At 42.7% G+C, this 15703-nt stretch overlaps 1 protein-coding gene across 2 annotated transcripts in view; it reads left to right on the top strand.

Annotated features, from left to right (window-relative positions):
* Positions 1-15703, top strand: part of LOC129700354 (protein PALS1-like) — a 69092-nt gene that overhangs the window by 42064 nt on the left and 11325 nt on the right. For both annotated transcript variants that reach the window (XM_055640764.1, XM_055640765.1), the window contains exons 5-6: positions 795-872; positions 1914-2060. In XM_055640764.1, coding sequence (XP_055496739.1) covers positions 795-872; positions 1914-2060 — 225 coding nt within the window. The remainder of the gene's footprint in view (positions 1-794; positions 873-1913; positions 2061-15703) is intronic.

Below are 15703 nucleotides of genomic sequence, written 5' to 3'. Positions count from 1 at the left end.
GGTGCAGATACTGAGGCCTTCCTGTGTTCTCTGGCTCTGGTGTCCCGTTGGCTGCCTTCAAACTTGATGCAAGCCCCTTTTGGTCAAAGTACACCAGCCTATTCTGTTCTGGGCACAATGCGTTTGAGGCTGTCTTTGATACAATTCTTATATCGTGGTTTTGGTGTCCCCTGCTCCTGCAACACACATGTAATGAAGAACAGTTAATCCTCATTGGCCAGAAGCATTAGTTCTGTTTCTCCCACATAGATGCCACCTGACCTTGTTTATTTTAGGGGTTAACCATTTGCAATATTTAATTTTATAAACTTGCCTTCAAATTCCTGCAGTATGAATTTGCTGCAATGATTCCTGAGATATTGATGAATGAAAGAATAAGATTGATGTGTATGCATTGGAGGTTAGAAGAGAGAAAGGTGATTTCATTGAACCAAAATCCTCTGAAATGTCAATAAGTGGATTAACGAGGCTATGAAGATGGGCTTTGTGAATTTGGGATGCAGAATCATCAATGCTTGTATTGAACAGCAGAACAGGCTTGAAGACCCATATATTTCTGTTACTGTCCTTTGTGCTAGGGACACCCCATAACTTAAAGTCCACAGACATTTCAATAACATTAGTGATCAGTTTATTTTTGGTAGAACTAAGGTATCTTTTAATCTGCACATATTTTGAATCTTCCTTAATCTACTGGCAAGTTCCTGTGAGACCAATGTAGGGTACATAGGAAAAATATATTACAACAACACTGCTATTGGAGATACTCTACACTGCCTTTTCTTTCTTTTTAGGTTCAAAAGGTTTTGACCATTAGTCACCAGAAGGATGGACATGAACTTCGTGCACTTCTTGCTTCACCACTCTTTGACGTATGCACTTGTTCGTTTTTGCTTTTACTTCTTGTATCACTAAATTTGTTTCAAACATATTATAGAGTAAAGCTGATTAGTGAACATTTTAATTTTGATATTATATTGATTTTTCTTTTCAATTAGCAGGAATAGCTTTGTTATTTTAAGTTTTTATTTTATGGCATTTGACTGTTTTAGGAATAATCAGGATTTGTCATGAAATAATTTGAAAGCCAAGTACTTAAGTAAAGAAATCTTGCGATTTAATATTCTTTAAATTAAATTTTTTTTTCTTCATATTAAACGAGCAACTAGTATTATTTAGGTGAATAGGAATGTCAGTTTGCAGAGGAAATTTTAGCTCTCTGATGTACTTGGGAATAGTGTTGGATGGGAAACCAATAATAAGTATGATTTCAATGGGTACTTTATCATTTTCTGAACAATTAACAATGGATAATGAAAGACGATGACGTTTGACAGTTCCTTCTATTTCTTTCACATTTTGTTCATGCTCTCTTATACATCTTAGTAGTTTGTTGCAGCCATCTCTTCAATTCCAGAAAATGTATAAATTGTTGGCAAAAGAAATGTAGCAATGTTTAAAATAGATTGCGTGTAGCTCTGTGGAGGTGTTTTGAGGCAAAGTATGCAAATAATATGTTCTCTCCTGGGGTCTTTTTGAAAAACGGTTTTCTTATGATTTGCCTTTTGGAAATGGGTTGCTTGCCTATTTTATTTCCGATAAAAATAAATCGTGTGTAATGCCATTCAACAGGTGCAACGTTAATGTAGGCAAATACTTTTAAATCTTTAGAGATTTGATTGAAAGCTAACGTTAAGTAAAGCAAAATCAAGCCAGTGAGAATACTGAATATGTTACTGCAATCATTAGAAAAAATGACAAAACTAGTACCCTTAACCAGATGACTGGGTGATGGATGAAGAATCATTGTATAATATTTCTGCTAAGTAAAATGAGGAAATAGATCAGATATATGGTACTGAGGTGGCTTCGAACTGTGCAGATTTTAAGCTCGTTTGATTTGATTATTTCAGGCACTGTTTCTAGCCCATGATGGAGTGGCTCAGCAGGAAATGCTTCTGGAATCACAAAATGATGACCATGTTTATGAGAGGGTAGCACAGTATGGAGGAGAAACTGTGAAAATTGTTCGTATTGAAAAAGCACGTGATATCCCCCTTGTGAGTATCAAATATTGCTCACTTCAGCTTGATGTGAGGCACGACAGTAACTGAGTATTCTCAGTTGAATGCAGCACTTTATTCTCGGGCACAGAATATTCAAGGAAACAAATTTTTTTTAAATGATTATGACCAAGAAACTACGGAGGCTGGAATCTTGTGCAAAGCATAAAATGCTGGAGGAACTCAGCCGTGAAGGGAACATCTGTGAAGGGAATGTACTGGTGATGTTTCTGTCCATTCACTCCATAGAAAAATAATATCAATATTAGAATTTTAACTCTGTCAGAATCTATGTTCAAATGCAAACTATTAACATGTTAAGATATCATTTTTTTACTTCTGCCAAGCTCGATAATTTCACAAAATATTAGTTCAAGAGACATTTGAATTACATTTCAAAATATAATTCTGCTTACGTTGTTGAAATATTCTTGGCTTGCATTATCTTAACAATTGTTAATTAAGCTACTTCAATGACGGTTTTTGTTACTTATACCAATTTACCTTAAATGTTATCAGAGCACCTTGCTAAACTGAAATATTTGCAAGAAAGCATATGATAATTGTTTTGAAAAGTAAGTTCTGGTAGCAGTACTCTTTGATTTGCACGGATAAGTATTCCATCAATCTAAAAACACAATTGCAGTTTTCCTTGTGTGGAATTTTGAAGTTGCTTCTGACATTGAGGTTGTACCTTGTGGACACTTTGAAGATTGTCACATCCAACCTAACGGTCTTTGTAGTTCCCAGAATGACGACAGCAAACTGCAAATCAGTATTGTGAGATACAAGAATAATTAGTTTTGAGCACATTTGATATTTCAAACTGTTACAGCCAGCAGAATTTTAGTGATTTTCTGCTGAATGTTTTAATAATTGTTGGCTTCGATGATTGTAGCTAGAAATAACTGCAGAAGCTGTAGCTACTGATTTTTAATATTAAACATTGTTTAACAAGTAATTTTACAATCTTTAAGATGTATACATTTAAGACAATTACCAAATTGTTTGAAAGTTTAAATAGATCTAGAGAAACCAGATCAATTCAGTAATTATCTCAAGAAATCAAAACATAATTTAAATGGATTATGCCGCCCTCATAGGCTATTAGAGTTCTTTCAACACCTGCTCCACATGGGGACAGAAAACCTGATGTTATGAGCCCTCTCATTGACTCCTCCAGAAGCAGCTGACTTCCCCACTTTGGTGATACGGCTCTTGACGAGACCAGATATTGCTCTGGAGTAACTAGCACACTAGGTTTCTGGCAATGAGATCACCTTTTCATTACTGCAGGAGACCAGTGGAATCAAGTGTATATACCAGGTTCTTGGTTCAGCAGTGTGTACCCCAAGAGGATGACATTTTTTTAAGTATGGAGGGACGTTTCTGAGTGTTCCAACTCTTAGGCCAAAAGAGCTGTAACAAATTGCCAAAATGTAGAGGGGTGTCAGTGTAGATGATGGCCTTGACAGCAAAACTGTTATTCAATAACACAATGTTATGAAGCAATGTTTGAATGTGTACTTGTTCTTAATTGTTTCATGTTTATTCTTTCAGCTCAACTTTACTGATATTCAGTTTTAGAAGCAATAGACCAAATTAAAATATTTAAGATGTATGGAGATGTTTTCCGTTGGCATATCCACGGGACACACAAAAGATGTCTCCCTTTCTTTGTCTCTTACTATGGCGTAGCGTAGAAGCTTGAATACGTTTACTTCAAGACAGTTGAATTCTGTGTGACCTAGGATGGGAAAGAGTGTTAACAAAGGCAGATTCAATTGTGCTCTTCAAAAGGATAACATAGAACGTGGTGAATCTGTGGAATTCTCTGTCACAGAAGGTAGTTGAGGCCAGTTCATTGGCTATATTTAAGAGGAAGTTAGATGTGGCCCTTGTGGCTGAAGGGATCAGGGGGTATGGAGAGAAGGCAGTTACAGGATACTGAGTTGGATGATCAGCCATGATCATATTGAATGGCGGTGCAGGATCAAAGGGCCGAATGGCCTACTCCTGCACCTATTTTCTATGTTAAATCCATTCAATTTACCTAACACCACTTCCCGACTAACCTGGATTTCACTCAGTTCCTCCATCTCTCCTATTTCCAGCAGATTATTTATGTCTTCCTTAGTGAAGACAGAATCAAAGTAGTTATTCAATTGGTCTGCCGTCCTTGTTTCCCATGATCAATTCACCTGTTTCTTCTGCAAGGGACCTACATTTGTTTTAACTAATCTTTTTCTCTTCACATATCTATAAAAAACTTTTGCAGTCAGTTTTTATGTTCCCTGCCAGTTTTCTTTCATAATCTATTTCCTAATTAAGCCCTTTGCTGGACTCTGAATTTCTCCCAGTCCTCTTGTAGGCTGCTTTTTCTGGTTAATTTGTATGGTTCATCTTTTGTTTTGATTCTATCCCTGATTTCCCTTGTTATCCACGGATGCACCACCTTCCCTGATTTATTATTTTGCCAAACTGGGATGAATAATTGTTGTAGTTCATCCATGCGGTCTTTAAATGCCTTCCATTACATATCCCCCGTCAACCCTTTAAGAATCAATTGCCAGTCTATCTTGGCCAATTCACATCTCATACCCTCAAAGTTACCTTTCTTTAAGTTCAGAACCCTTGTTTCTGAATTAACTATGTCACTCTTCATCCTAATGAAGAACTCAACCATATTTTGGTCACTCTTGCCCAAAGGGCCACGCACAACAAGACTGCTAGCTAACCCTTCCTCATTACTCAATACCCAGTCTAGAATAGCCTGCTCTCTCGTTGGTTCCTCTACATGTTGGTTTAGAAAACTATCCCGCATACATTCCAAGAAATCCTCTTCCTCGGCACCCCTGCCAATTTGATTCACCCAATCTATATGTAGATTGAAGTCACCCATTATAACTGTTTTACCTTTGCACGCATTTCTAATTTCCTGTTTGATGCCATCCCCAACTCCACTACTTCTGTTAGGTGGCCTGTACACAACTCCCACTAGCGTTTTCTGCCCCTTAGTGTTTCGCAGCTCTACCCATATCAATTCCATATCCTCCAAGCGAATGTCCTTCCTTTCTATTGCGTTAAACTCCTCTCCTACCAGCAACGCTACCCCACCTCCTTTTCCTTTCTGTCTATCCCTCCTGAATATTGAATATCCCTGGATGTTCAGCTCCCAGCCTTGGTCACTCTGGAGCTATGTCTCCGTGATCCCAACTATATCATATTCATTAATAACTATCTGCACATTCAACTCATTCCCCTTTATTACGAATACTCCTTGCATTGAGACACAAAGCCTTCAGGCTTGTTTTTACAACACTCTTACCCCTTATACAATTATGTTGAAAAGTGGCCCTTTTTGATTTTTGCCCTGGATTTGTCTGCCTGCCACTTTTACTTTTCACCTTGCTACCTATTGCTTCTACCCTCATTTTACACCCCTCTGACTCTCTGCTCATGCTCCCACCCCCCTGCTACTTGTGCTTGAAGGGGGGGGGGGGGGGGGAATTACAGGGGCTCTGTGGAGAGACTGGGGGAGTGCAATTTACGGGACTGCTCATTCAATGAACTAGCATGGGATTTGTGGAGCTGGGTGGATTATTTCCATGGTGTGACCTTACTGTGGTTATGAAGAGGTATGGTGACATTTTTTGAGTCACTGATGTGCAATTTTGAACCTGATTACATTAAAAAAAACAGAAGGGCAGTCTGACATGAAATAATGGTGCACACCCTTCTAAATCATGACTTGACGTGCTGTTTCGTTTTAATATATTTCACCAGTACAATTTATTTGAGCAAATAAATTGCTTCATGGAGTTCTTTAATATATCTCAAAATAGTTAATGAAAAGAATTCTAAATACCACATCTTGTTTTATTGGTAAAGAAGATGAAGTGTGCAATCAGAAAACTGCCCCCTTTTGCGTACAGCAGGCATCTTGGGACACTGGATAAATTCCACTTTTACTGTCTTTAGAACATTCTCTAAATTCACCAACGGTACTAGTGAACCAAGATCAGTGTCCTCCCCCAGACTAATATCCTCAGTACATCCCTAGTTGCCCTCAGTTCGCTGCACTTGGTGGGCCGTATGGCTCACATGCCCAACTCCAAACCCCTGAAACAGACACTGTGTTGTGGGAAGAGATTATCAAGTGAACAGGAAGCCATGTGTTCCTAGTCTCCTTGAAGACATTCAATGCCATCGGAATGCAATAACGATTTGGAATCTCTGGCCCAATGGTCAAAATTGGAGAACCTTGAAGCTGTGACAATAGACAATAGGTGCAGAAGTAGGCTATTCGGCCTTTCGAGTCAGCACTGCCTTTCAATGTGATCATGGCTGATCATCCCCAATCAGTACTCCCGTTCCTGCCTTCTCCCCATATCCCCTGACTCCACTATCTTTAAGAGCCCTATCTAGCTCTCTCTTGAAAGTATCCAGAGAACCCGTCTCCCTATGCATTAGTACCATACAGAAGCTCTGTTCAAGTGGTAAAGTATGTCGACCATTTAATAAATTATTTGCCTGAGCACCCTGATGGCATTAATCTATCAAAGACCTTGGTATCGAAGGTACTGCACTCAGCTGGCTCCATTCCTACCTTTCCAACAGATCCCACTTCATCTCTCTCCATAACCACACCTCTGCTACAGCCACAGTCACTCAAGGCATTCCCCAAGGCTCCGTACTCGGCTCCCTCCTCTTCATCATCTACATCCTCCCCTTTGGTCAGATACTCCGCCACTTCAACCTGGACTTCCACTGTTACGCCGATGACACCCAGATCTACCTCGGCACCAAATCCTCCCACAACCCCCCCCCCCCCTCCCCCCCATATCAACTCCTGTTTGTCGGCTATAAAAACCTGGATGCAACATAACTTCCTCAAACTCAACAGCGATAAAACAGAATTCCTCCTCATAGGCTCCAAATCCACACTCAGCAAAATCAATAATCCCACTCTCACCATCGACGGCACCATTGTCTCCCCATCTCCCCAGGCCCGCAACCTTGGCATGATCTTTTGATTCCACCCTCTCCCTTGAGCCTCACATCCGCCATGTCATTAAAATCTCCTTCTTTCACCTCCGCAACATTGCGAAAATCAGACCCTCTCTCACACACCCCCGCTGTTGAAAGACTCATCCATGCCTTCATCTCCTCCCGACTGGACTACTGCAACTCATTTCTCCTTGGCATCAGCTCCACCTACATCAACCCGACTCCAACTGGTCCAGAACGCAGCCGCCCGACTCATCACCCACACCAAATCCTGGCACCACATCACTCCAATCCTCAAACAACTTCACTGGCTTCCCATCTGCCACTGGATCACCTACAAAATCCTGGTCCTCGCCTACAAAGCCCGCCACCATCTGCCCCCCCCATATCTCACTGACCTCCTCTCCCCCTACAAACCCTCACGGTCCCTCAGATCCACATCTCTCCATCCACAAATCCAACCTCCGCAGTTTTGGGGACAGAGCCTTCTCCAGGGCAGCTCCAAGGCTCTGGAACTCCCTCCCCCAACTGATCCGCAATTCTGAGTCCCTCACCATCTTCCAGTCCCGCCTCAAGACCCATCTCTTCACCTCTGCCTATCCTTAGCCCCACGTCCCCCTCCCTTTTCATCTGTACTTGAATTGTTGCTCATTTTTTGGTTTGTTTTGTTTTGTTTTTGTTTTTTGCCTTGCCTTGTAAAGCAACTTTGAGTCCCTGAAAAGCGCTATATAAATTCAATTTACTATTATTATCTTTTCTGTACTGGCTTTGTCACCTCAAGACCTCCAAAAATCTTGAGTTGAATCTTCTCATTCCTTAGAAAGAGCTTAATAATAGTTGACACCATTCTTTGTACATTTTTCCCCACTTGATATTCAGTGACTCCATCTTTAACAGAATGACCCGAGGACAATGCAGTGGAGCTGCTGCTGCAGCTGTTGCCCGATAGCTCCAGCACCCTGGGTTCAATCCTGATATCAGATGCTGTTGGTTGATTTGTATGTTCTCTCGGGGACCGCATGCATTTTCCCAGGTGCTCCTGTTTCCTCCAATACCTCCAAAATATGCAGGTTTGTAGGTTAATTGGTAGGTGTAAACATTTCCCTTGTGTGTACTCCCACTCCTTCAGAGTGGTAGAATCTGAAGGTAATGGTTGACAATGTGGGGAGTCTCAAAAATCTGAATGGGTGCTTGATGTTTAGTGCAGATCTGGTGGGTTGAAGGGCCGGTTTCCGTGACTGAAAATGTCAGCAAATGCTGTGGCCAGTTGTTGGCGCACAATTTCCAAACTCGTCCATGACTCCATCTCAAGACAATTTCCAAGAATTTTTACCCTCGTGAAAGCAAATCTGACTTCAGCATCCGAGACGTATAGGACAGAACCAGCGTAGGGTGGATATCGGAGCTTTGTTTGCTGCAGTCAATACCAAATCCTGGAAGTGTCCACTTCACAGCACTGGGAATTCACAAGAGGACTATAGCAGTCCAAAAAAGGTGGCTGACCATCTTTCCAAGGGGATTTGGGGCAAGCAATAGATGCTCACCAGTGAATATTTGGATATTCCTAGCATGGATAGCAAGATAGCAGGTTGATTGGATGGCAGAAGGCAAAGAGTGGCAATAAAAGGGGCTTTTTCTGGTTAGCTGCCAGTGACTAGTCGTGTTCCGCAGGGGTCGGTCCTGGGGCGGCTATTCTTCAATTTGTATATCAATGATTTGGATGAGGGAATTGAAGGCTTTGTGGCCAACTTTGCAGATGATACAAAGATAGGTGTTGAGAAAGCAGGGTCTCGGCAGAAGGACTTGGACAGGTGGGGAGAGAGGGCAAAGAAGTGGCAATTGGAATATAGTGACAAAGTGTGAAGTCATGCATTTTGGTAGTAGGAATAAAGGCATAGACTCTTTTCTAAATGGGGAGAGAATTTTCTAAATGGGGAGAGGTGCAAAAGGACTTGGGAGTGCTGGTGCAGGATTCCCAAAATGTTAATTCACATGTTGAATCAATCGTAAGGAAGTCAAATGCAATGATAATATTTATTTTGAGAGGACTGGAATATAAAAACAAGGCTGTAATTCTGAGGCTTTATAAGGCATTGTCAGACCGCATTTGGAGTATTGTGAGCAGTTTTGGGCCCCATATCTGAGAAAGGATGTGCTAGCGTTTAGAGAGAGTCCAGAGGAGGTTTACAAAAATGATCCCAAGGATGATTGGGTTAACATATGATGAGCGTTTGACGGCATGGGGCCTGTCCTCCATGGACTTTAGAAGGATGAGGGGGAACCTCATTGAAGCTGACCGAATAGTGAAAGGCGCGGATAGAGTGGATGTGGAGAGGATGTTTCCACTAGTAGGAGAGCCTAGGACCCGAGGCCATAGCCTCAGAATAAAAGAACATTTATTTAGTCAGAGGGTGGCGAACCTGAAATTCATTGCCACAGAAGGCTGTGGAGGTTAAGTCGATGGAAATTTTGAAGGAGGATATTGATAGGTTCTTGATTAGTATGGGTGTCACAGGTTATGGGGATAAGATAGGAGAATAGGGTTGAGAGGGAAAGCTAGATCAGCCATGATCAAATGGCAGAATAGACTTGATTCTATGGCCTAATTCTACTCCTATGACTTATGAACTTATGAACCAGTGAATATTTAAATTATTATATGCTTTCCATGAGCAAGGTTTATAGAACGATTTTTCATCTGATATCGAATATTACAGAACGTAAAGTAGTCAGGCGACTTAATATTCGGGGAGAATATTCAAAAAGGTAGAACATTTTATGTGAGAATATTTTCTGGAACTTTTCATTTCAAAATATCAGAAATACTACCAGTTTGAAAACTTTGCAAGGTTAAAGAGCCTAACAAGTATTGTCTAAATAGTTTTGGATTAGAAACAAAGTTTGAAAGTACTTGTACAGAACAATTTGCAAATGCGATTTGACTTTCAGTACATTAATCTTTAAGCCATTGTCTCATCTCATTGCAGTATTGCAGGCAATTTAATTGCAAATCCTACTTGAAGTAAATCAATCTCTTAATGTCATTTCTTCAGTATATATCTTGGACTTTAATTCGTAGTCAAGGCAGAAAATGCTGGAAATACTTAGGTCAACCAACATCCATGGAAAGAGATTTGGGGTTAATTAACATAGAAACATAGAAATTAGGTGCAGGAGTAGGCCATTCGGCCCTTCGAGCCTGCACCGCCATTCAATATGATCATGGCTGATCATCCAACTCAGTATCCCGTACCTGCCTTCTCTCCTTACCCCCTGATCCCCTTAGCCACAAGGGCCACATCTAACTCCCTCTTAAATATAGCCAATGAACTGGCCTCAACTACCCTCTGTGGCAGAGAGTTCCAGAGATTCACCACTCTCTGTGTGAAAAAAGTTCTTCTCATCTCGGTTTTAAAGGATTCTATAAGATCCCCTCTCAATCTCCTAAATTCTAGAGAGTAAAATTTTGCTCATATTAACATAATTGCTACAGAACCGTAATTTTGGTGAAAACTAAGAGACTATGTTAAAAGTTGGTGTTGTTGGTAGAAGTCGATTGGTGAAAGCTTGATAATATTGCATCTAATCTGCAAAGGAATAGAAATAAGACAAAAATGAAAACAGACAGAAAGGAAAAGCTGATGGAGCTGTGCTATGCAAAACATTGCATGTTGCTGTAATGGAGAATGTAGGAAGGGGTCATGAGATCTATGGAGAAATGAAAATTGGAGTCTGTGTTATAGAATGTTCATCAAAATGGGCATGTTTTTAAGTAAGTGGAAAGGTTGGTTATAGGAAATTTCTGCTTCCATGGGGCTATAACATGCTTGTTTGGAAAATGTTGATGCTCAGTTGCAGTGCAAGCTACCTATTGTTAAGTGCTTTTACTATTGTTACAACATTTATGATATTTATCTATCATTTTTGTTCATTAACAGTTCAGTTTCATATATTAAGAGCAGCAATATAAAAAAGGGAGAACAAAGTTTCCTTCCATCGTTTTCCTGATATACATGTTTGAATAACCCAAGAATCCTTTGGCCTCCAGCCAAAGGATTCTTCAGTTTATTATGCTCACCATCCATGCAGTTAGCTAAGAGTACCACATTGATTGACGTCCCTTCCTTGGATGAGGTATTATTTAGAGACTGCCTGCCTATGGTGGTGGCTGGAGATTTGAATAAATCAAATCTCAAGAAGGTCATGCCGAACTTCTACCAACACATCACGTGTGCCACCAGGGGGGAGAGAACTTTGGACCACTGCTACACACCGTTCAGGAAAGGTTACAAGGCCGTTTCACTCCCTCCCCTAGGAAAATCTGACCACGCTGCCATTTTCCTATTGCCGGAGTATAAACAGAGGATAGTTCGGGAAGCGGTAGAGACGAGGGACGTAAAGCGGTGGGCCAACTAGTCAGAGGCCATGCTGCAAGATGCACTGAGTGATGTTGACTGGAATATGTTCGAAGCAAGTTTCAGTGAGTTCGCGGAAGCAGTCACGGACTTCATCGCAACAGTAACCGACAACATCGTCCCCACGGTAAGGGTAAGCACCTTTCCGAACCAAAAACCCTGGGTAGACAGGTCTGTTCGTGTGGCCCTGAATGCTCGCACCGCTGCCAACAACTCGGGCCTGGCATCAGGAAACATGGACGTCCACAAGGCAGAGTCCTATCGACTGCAAAGGGCGGTGAAGGACGCAAAGAGAAGGTACAGAGACAAGATGGAGTTACAGATGGAGCAGCAGGACACCAGAAGCCTGTGGCAGGGGCTAAGGATAGTAACCAACTACCGGAGCACCCCTCCCTCATCCGCAAGTGCCGGCACCTCCCTAGCTGATGACCTGAACTCCTTTTACGCTTGTTTCGAGAGGGGCAACATCACTCCAGGTCCGCCGACTATCGACAATACCGCCAGCGGGCTGGCTACCGAAGCTGAAGGGAGGAATGTGCACACATTCTCGCTGTCCGAGCACGACGTGAGGAGGGCTCTGACACGGGTGAACACGAGAAAAGCTGCAGGCCCCGATGGCATCTCGGGGCGAGTACTCAAGTCCTGTGCTACGCAGCTAGCTCCAGTGCTCACTACATTATTCAACCTCTCCCTGGACAAGTCCATGGTCCCTGCCTGCTTCAAAAAATCCATCATTGTACCGGTACCAAAAAATGCCTCCCCAGCCTGTCTGAATGACTACCGTCCGGTGGCCCTTACCTCGGTAGTCATGAAATGCTTTGAGAGGCTGGTGAAGAAACATATCTGCGCCTTCCTCCCTCGGAACATGGACCCGTTGCAGTTCGCATACCGTCCGAACAGATCCACGGACGATGCGGTCTCCAAGGTCTTGCACACCGCTCTCTCCCATCTGGACAGCCAGAAGGGGGGCTACGTGAGGATGCTGTTCATAGACTACAGTTCAGCCTTCAACACGATAGTCCCCACCAGACTGGCCGGGAAGCTAATGGAATTGGGGCTCAACACCTCCCTGTGTGCCTGGGTCCTGGACTTTCTCACCGCCAGGCCCCAGGTAGTCAAGATGGGAGGGAATACATCGAAGTCCCTCACCCTGAGCACAGGATCGCCCCAGGGTTGCGTCCTCAGCCCCCTATTGTACTACCTGTACACACATGACTGTGTGGCTAGGTTCAGCTCCAACTTATTAATTAAGTTTGCTGATGGCACTGTGGTTGGTGGGCCTGATCTCAGACAACGACGAGAAGGCCTACCGGGAGGAGGTGGCTGGTCTAGCACTCTGGTGCCAGGATAACAGCCTCCTCTTGAACATCAAAAAAACGAAGGAGCTGATCATGGACTTTAGGAGGGCACATCATCCGAGGACGTACACTCCATTGAGGATAAATGGGGATCCTGTGGATAGGGTGAACTGTTTTAAATATCTGGGAGTCCACATCTCCGAGGATATGACATGGGCATCACACGCCTCAGCACTCGTGAGTAAGGCAAGGCAGCGCCTTTACCACCTCAGGCAATTGAGGAAATTCAGAGTGTCTCCGAGGATCCTCCAGTGCTTCTACACAGCGGCGGTGGAAAGCATCTTGTCCGGAAATTTTACCATCGGGTTTGGGAATTGCTCTGCCAAGGACAAGAAGACTCTGCAGAGAGTAGTGCGTTCAGCCGAACGCACAATGGGAACTTCACTTGCCCCCTTGCAGGAACTGTACATCAGGAGGTGCAACTCCAGAGCCAGCAATATCAAGGGAGACCCCTTCCACCCCTGCAACGGACTGTTCCAGCTGCTACGGTCAGGCAAACGCCTCCGTTGCCATGCGGTGAGAATGGAGAGGTTGAGAAGGAGTTTCTTCCCAGAGGCCATTCGGACTGTAAACACCTATCTCACCAGGGACTAACTCTACTGAACGTTTTTCCTTCCATTATTTATTATGTAAAAGAATATGTGTGTTATGATTGTTTTTATAGTTTGTTTGGTTGTTTGTCTTTTGCACAAAGATCCGCGAGCATTGCCACTTTCATTTCACTGCACATCTCGTATGTGTATGTGACAAATAAACTTGACTTGACTTGTTGAGGTGGAAAATAAAAAAAATCCAAGGTAATATTTCAAAGAGTGAGCAAATTAAAGTTATCAATATTGATTCTCCATTCAGCATTAAAAATATATAAAATCTAGTTATTGCCGCATTGCTGTTAATGAGAGCTTCCTGTGTGTGAATTGACACAATGGAGATGATGTTTTAAAAATACATTGGCTAAAACCAATTTGGAATAACAGTTTTGTAAGAAGTCATATTTTAAGGCCATTTTCCTATTTAAATACACAAATTTAAGTGTTGAATTACTGCAGATCTGGACGTATCCGTCTAGATGTCCATTGCTGAAGATGTGTCGTTCTCCAGTGAGCTTGATTCTGCAAACCCAAGTTTGTCTTCAAATTGAATGAAGTTGATGGGAAATAATTGCCTTCATGTACTAAAGTAATATTGAACGATTTATATTCAATTCACAAGCCTGGCAGAAGCGATTTAGTTCCTGTTGCTTATTTGCTTAAAAATGTTGTCACAGGCAAATGCAGATGTTTTGTTTACTGTCACATGTACAGAGGCACAGTGAAAATCTTTTGTTGCGTGTTAACCAGTCAGTAAAAATCGTTCTTGTGGGTGGCGCGACTCACGTCACAGCGGCCTCTGCAGCCCGCCTGTCTTTTTTTTTTTTTTTTTTTTTTGTCTCATTTGAATGTAGTTTAAAGTGCTTTTTTTAAAAAACTGGGTGTGTGTGTGGAGGCGGGGGGGCGGGGGGTGGGGAAACTTTTAAAATCTTTCCCCTGTACGGAGAACCCGACCTTTTCTCTGTCGGGTCTCCGTTGTCGTTGGGGCCTAGCACCGTGGAGTGGCCTCCAACCGGAACAACCTGGGGCTCCAGTCGCGGAGCTGCGGACTTACTTACCATCGTGGAGCTGGCCGAGTTCGGAGCGGGAGGAGCTGTGGTGGCGCGCTGCTGCAACCCGACCCTGGAGGTTCGGAGGCTCCATCCGCAGGTCTGGTGGACGGTGACACCGGGAGCCCGCGGGTCCCTGGTGGGAGACCGCTTTTCGGGGCTTCCGCAATGGCGACTTCTCCCACCCGAGTTGAGGGGTTGAAAATTACCTGGAGCGTGGCCTTACATTGCCCGGCATGGCTTTAAACGGCCGCGGGACTTGCTAGCATCCGCCGGGAGCTCCAACACCAAGACCCGGAGCGTGGCCTTGCATCACCCGGCGCGGCTTTAATGGCCTTGCATCTCCCGCCGGGGGCTTTGACTCTGACATCGGGAGGAGAATGAGGAGTGCAGGGAAGAGATAAGACTTTGCCTTCCATCACAGTGAGGAGGAGATTCACTGTGATGGATGTTGTGTAAATTGTGCTGTGTCTTGGTTCTTTTTCTTGTGTGTATGACTGCAGAAACCAAATTTCGTTTGAACCTCAATGAGGTTCAAATGACAACAAATAAATTGTATCATTGTATCATTAGATTTTTATAGACACTCCATAGACGCTGCTGCACCCGCTGAGTTTCTCCAGCATTTTTGTGTACCTTAGTAAAAATCATTACATGGTTACAATCGAGCCATCCACAGTGTACATATACATGATAAAGGAGATGACGTGAATAACATTCAGTGCAAGATAAAGCCATAATCTTGATGCTATAATCTCAAACTAAATACGAACTGCCTTGGGATCTAAGTGGGTCAGGCAGCATCTGTGGAAGGAAATAGACAATTGACATTTCAGGTCGGGACCTTTTATTCAGACTTCCCATCCCAAAATGTCATCTGTCCATTTTCCTCCACAATTGCTGCCTGACCTGCTGAGCTCCCAAGGCAGTTCGTATTTTGTTTGAGATTATAGCAACAGTTTGTTTGTTTTTTGCTTAAGTTGTAAAGTTAGCATTTATTTGCGTTTATCTATTTCTTCTGAAAATATGTCAATGACACTTTCATGTTGTAACCTTGCTCATTACTGCATTCAGCAAAAGTCAATGGAAAGTATTGAATTGATTTCCTTTAACATATTTATGTCTTCACTATTTATTTCTCATGCATTTCATCTGGCATGTCCTTCATTTCAGTACAGCATGCTAACTCCATCTAGTGGCCCTTTTCAAAACTTTTGC

This window comes from Leucoraja erinacea, chromosome 9 (genome assembly GCF_028641065.1).
Source record: "Leucoraja erinacea ecotype New England chromosome 9, Leri_hhj_1, whole genome shotgun sequence".
NCBI lineage: Eukaryota > Metazoa > Chordata > Chondrichthyes > Rajiformes > Rajidae > Leucoraja > Leucoraja erinaceus.
Note: the sequence above shows the minus strand (reverse complement) of the source record. Positions and strands in the feature narration are given on the sequence as shown.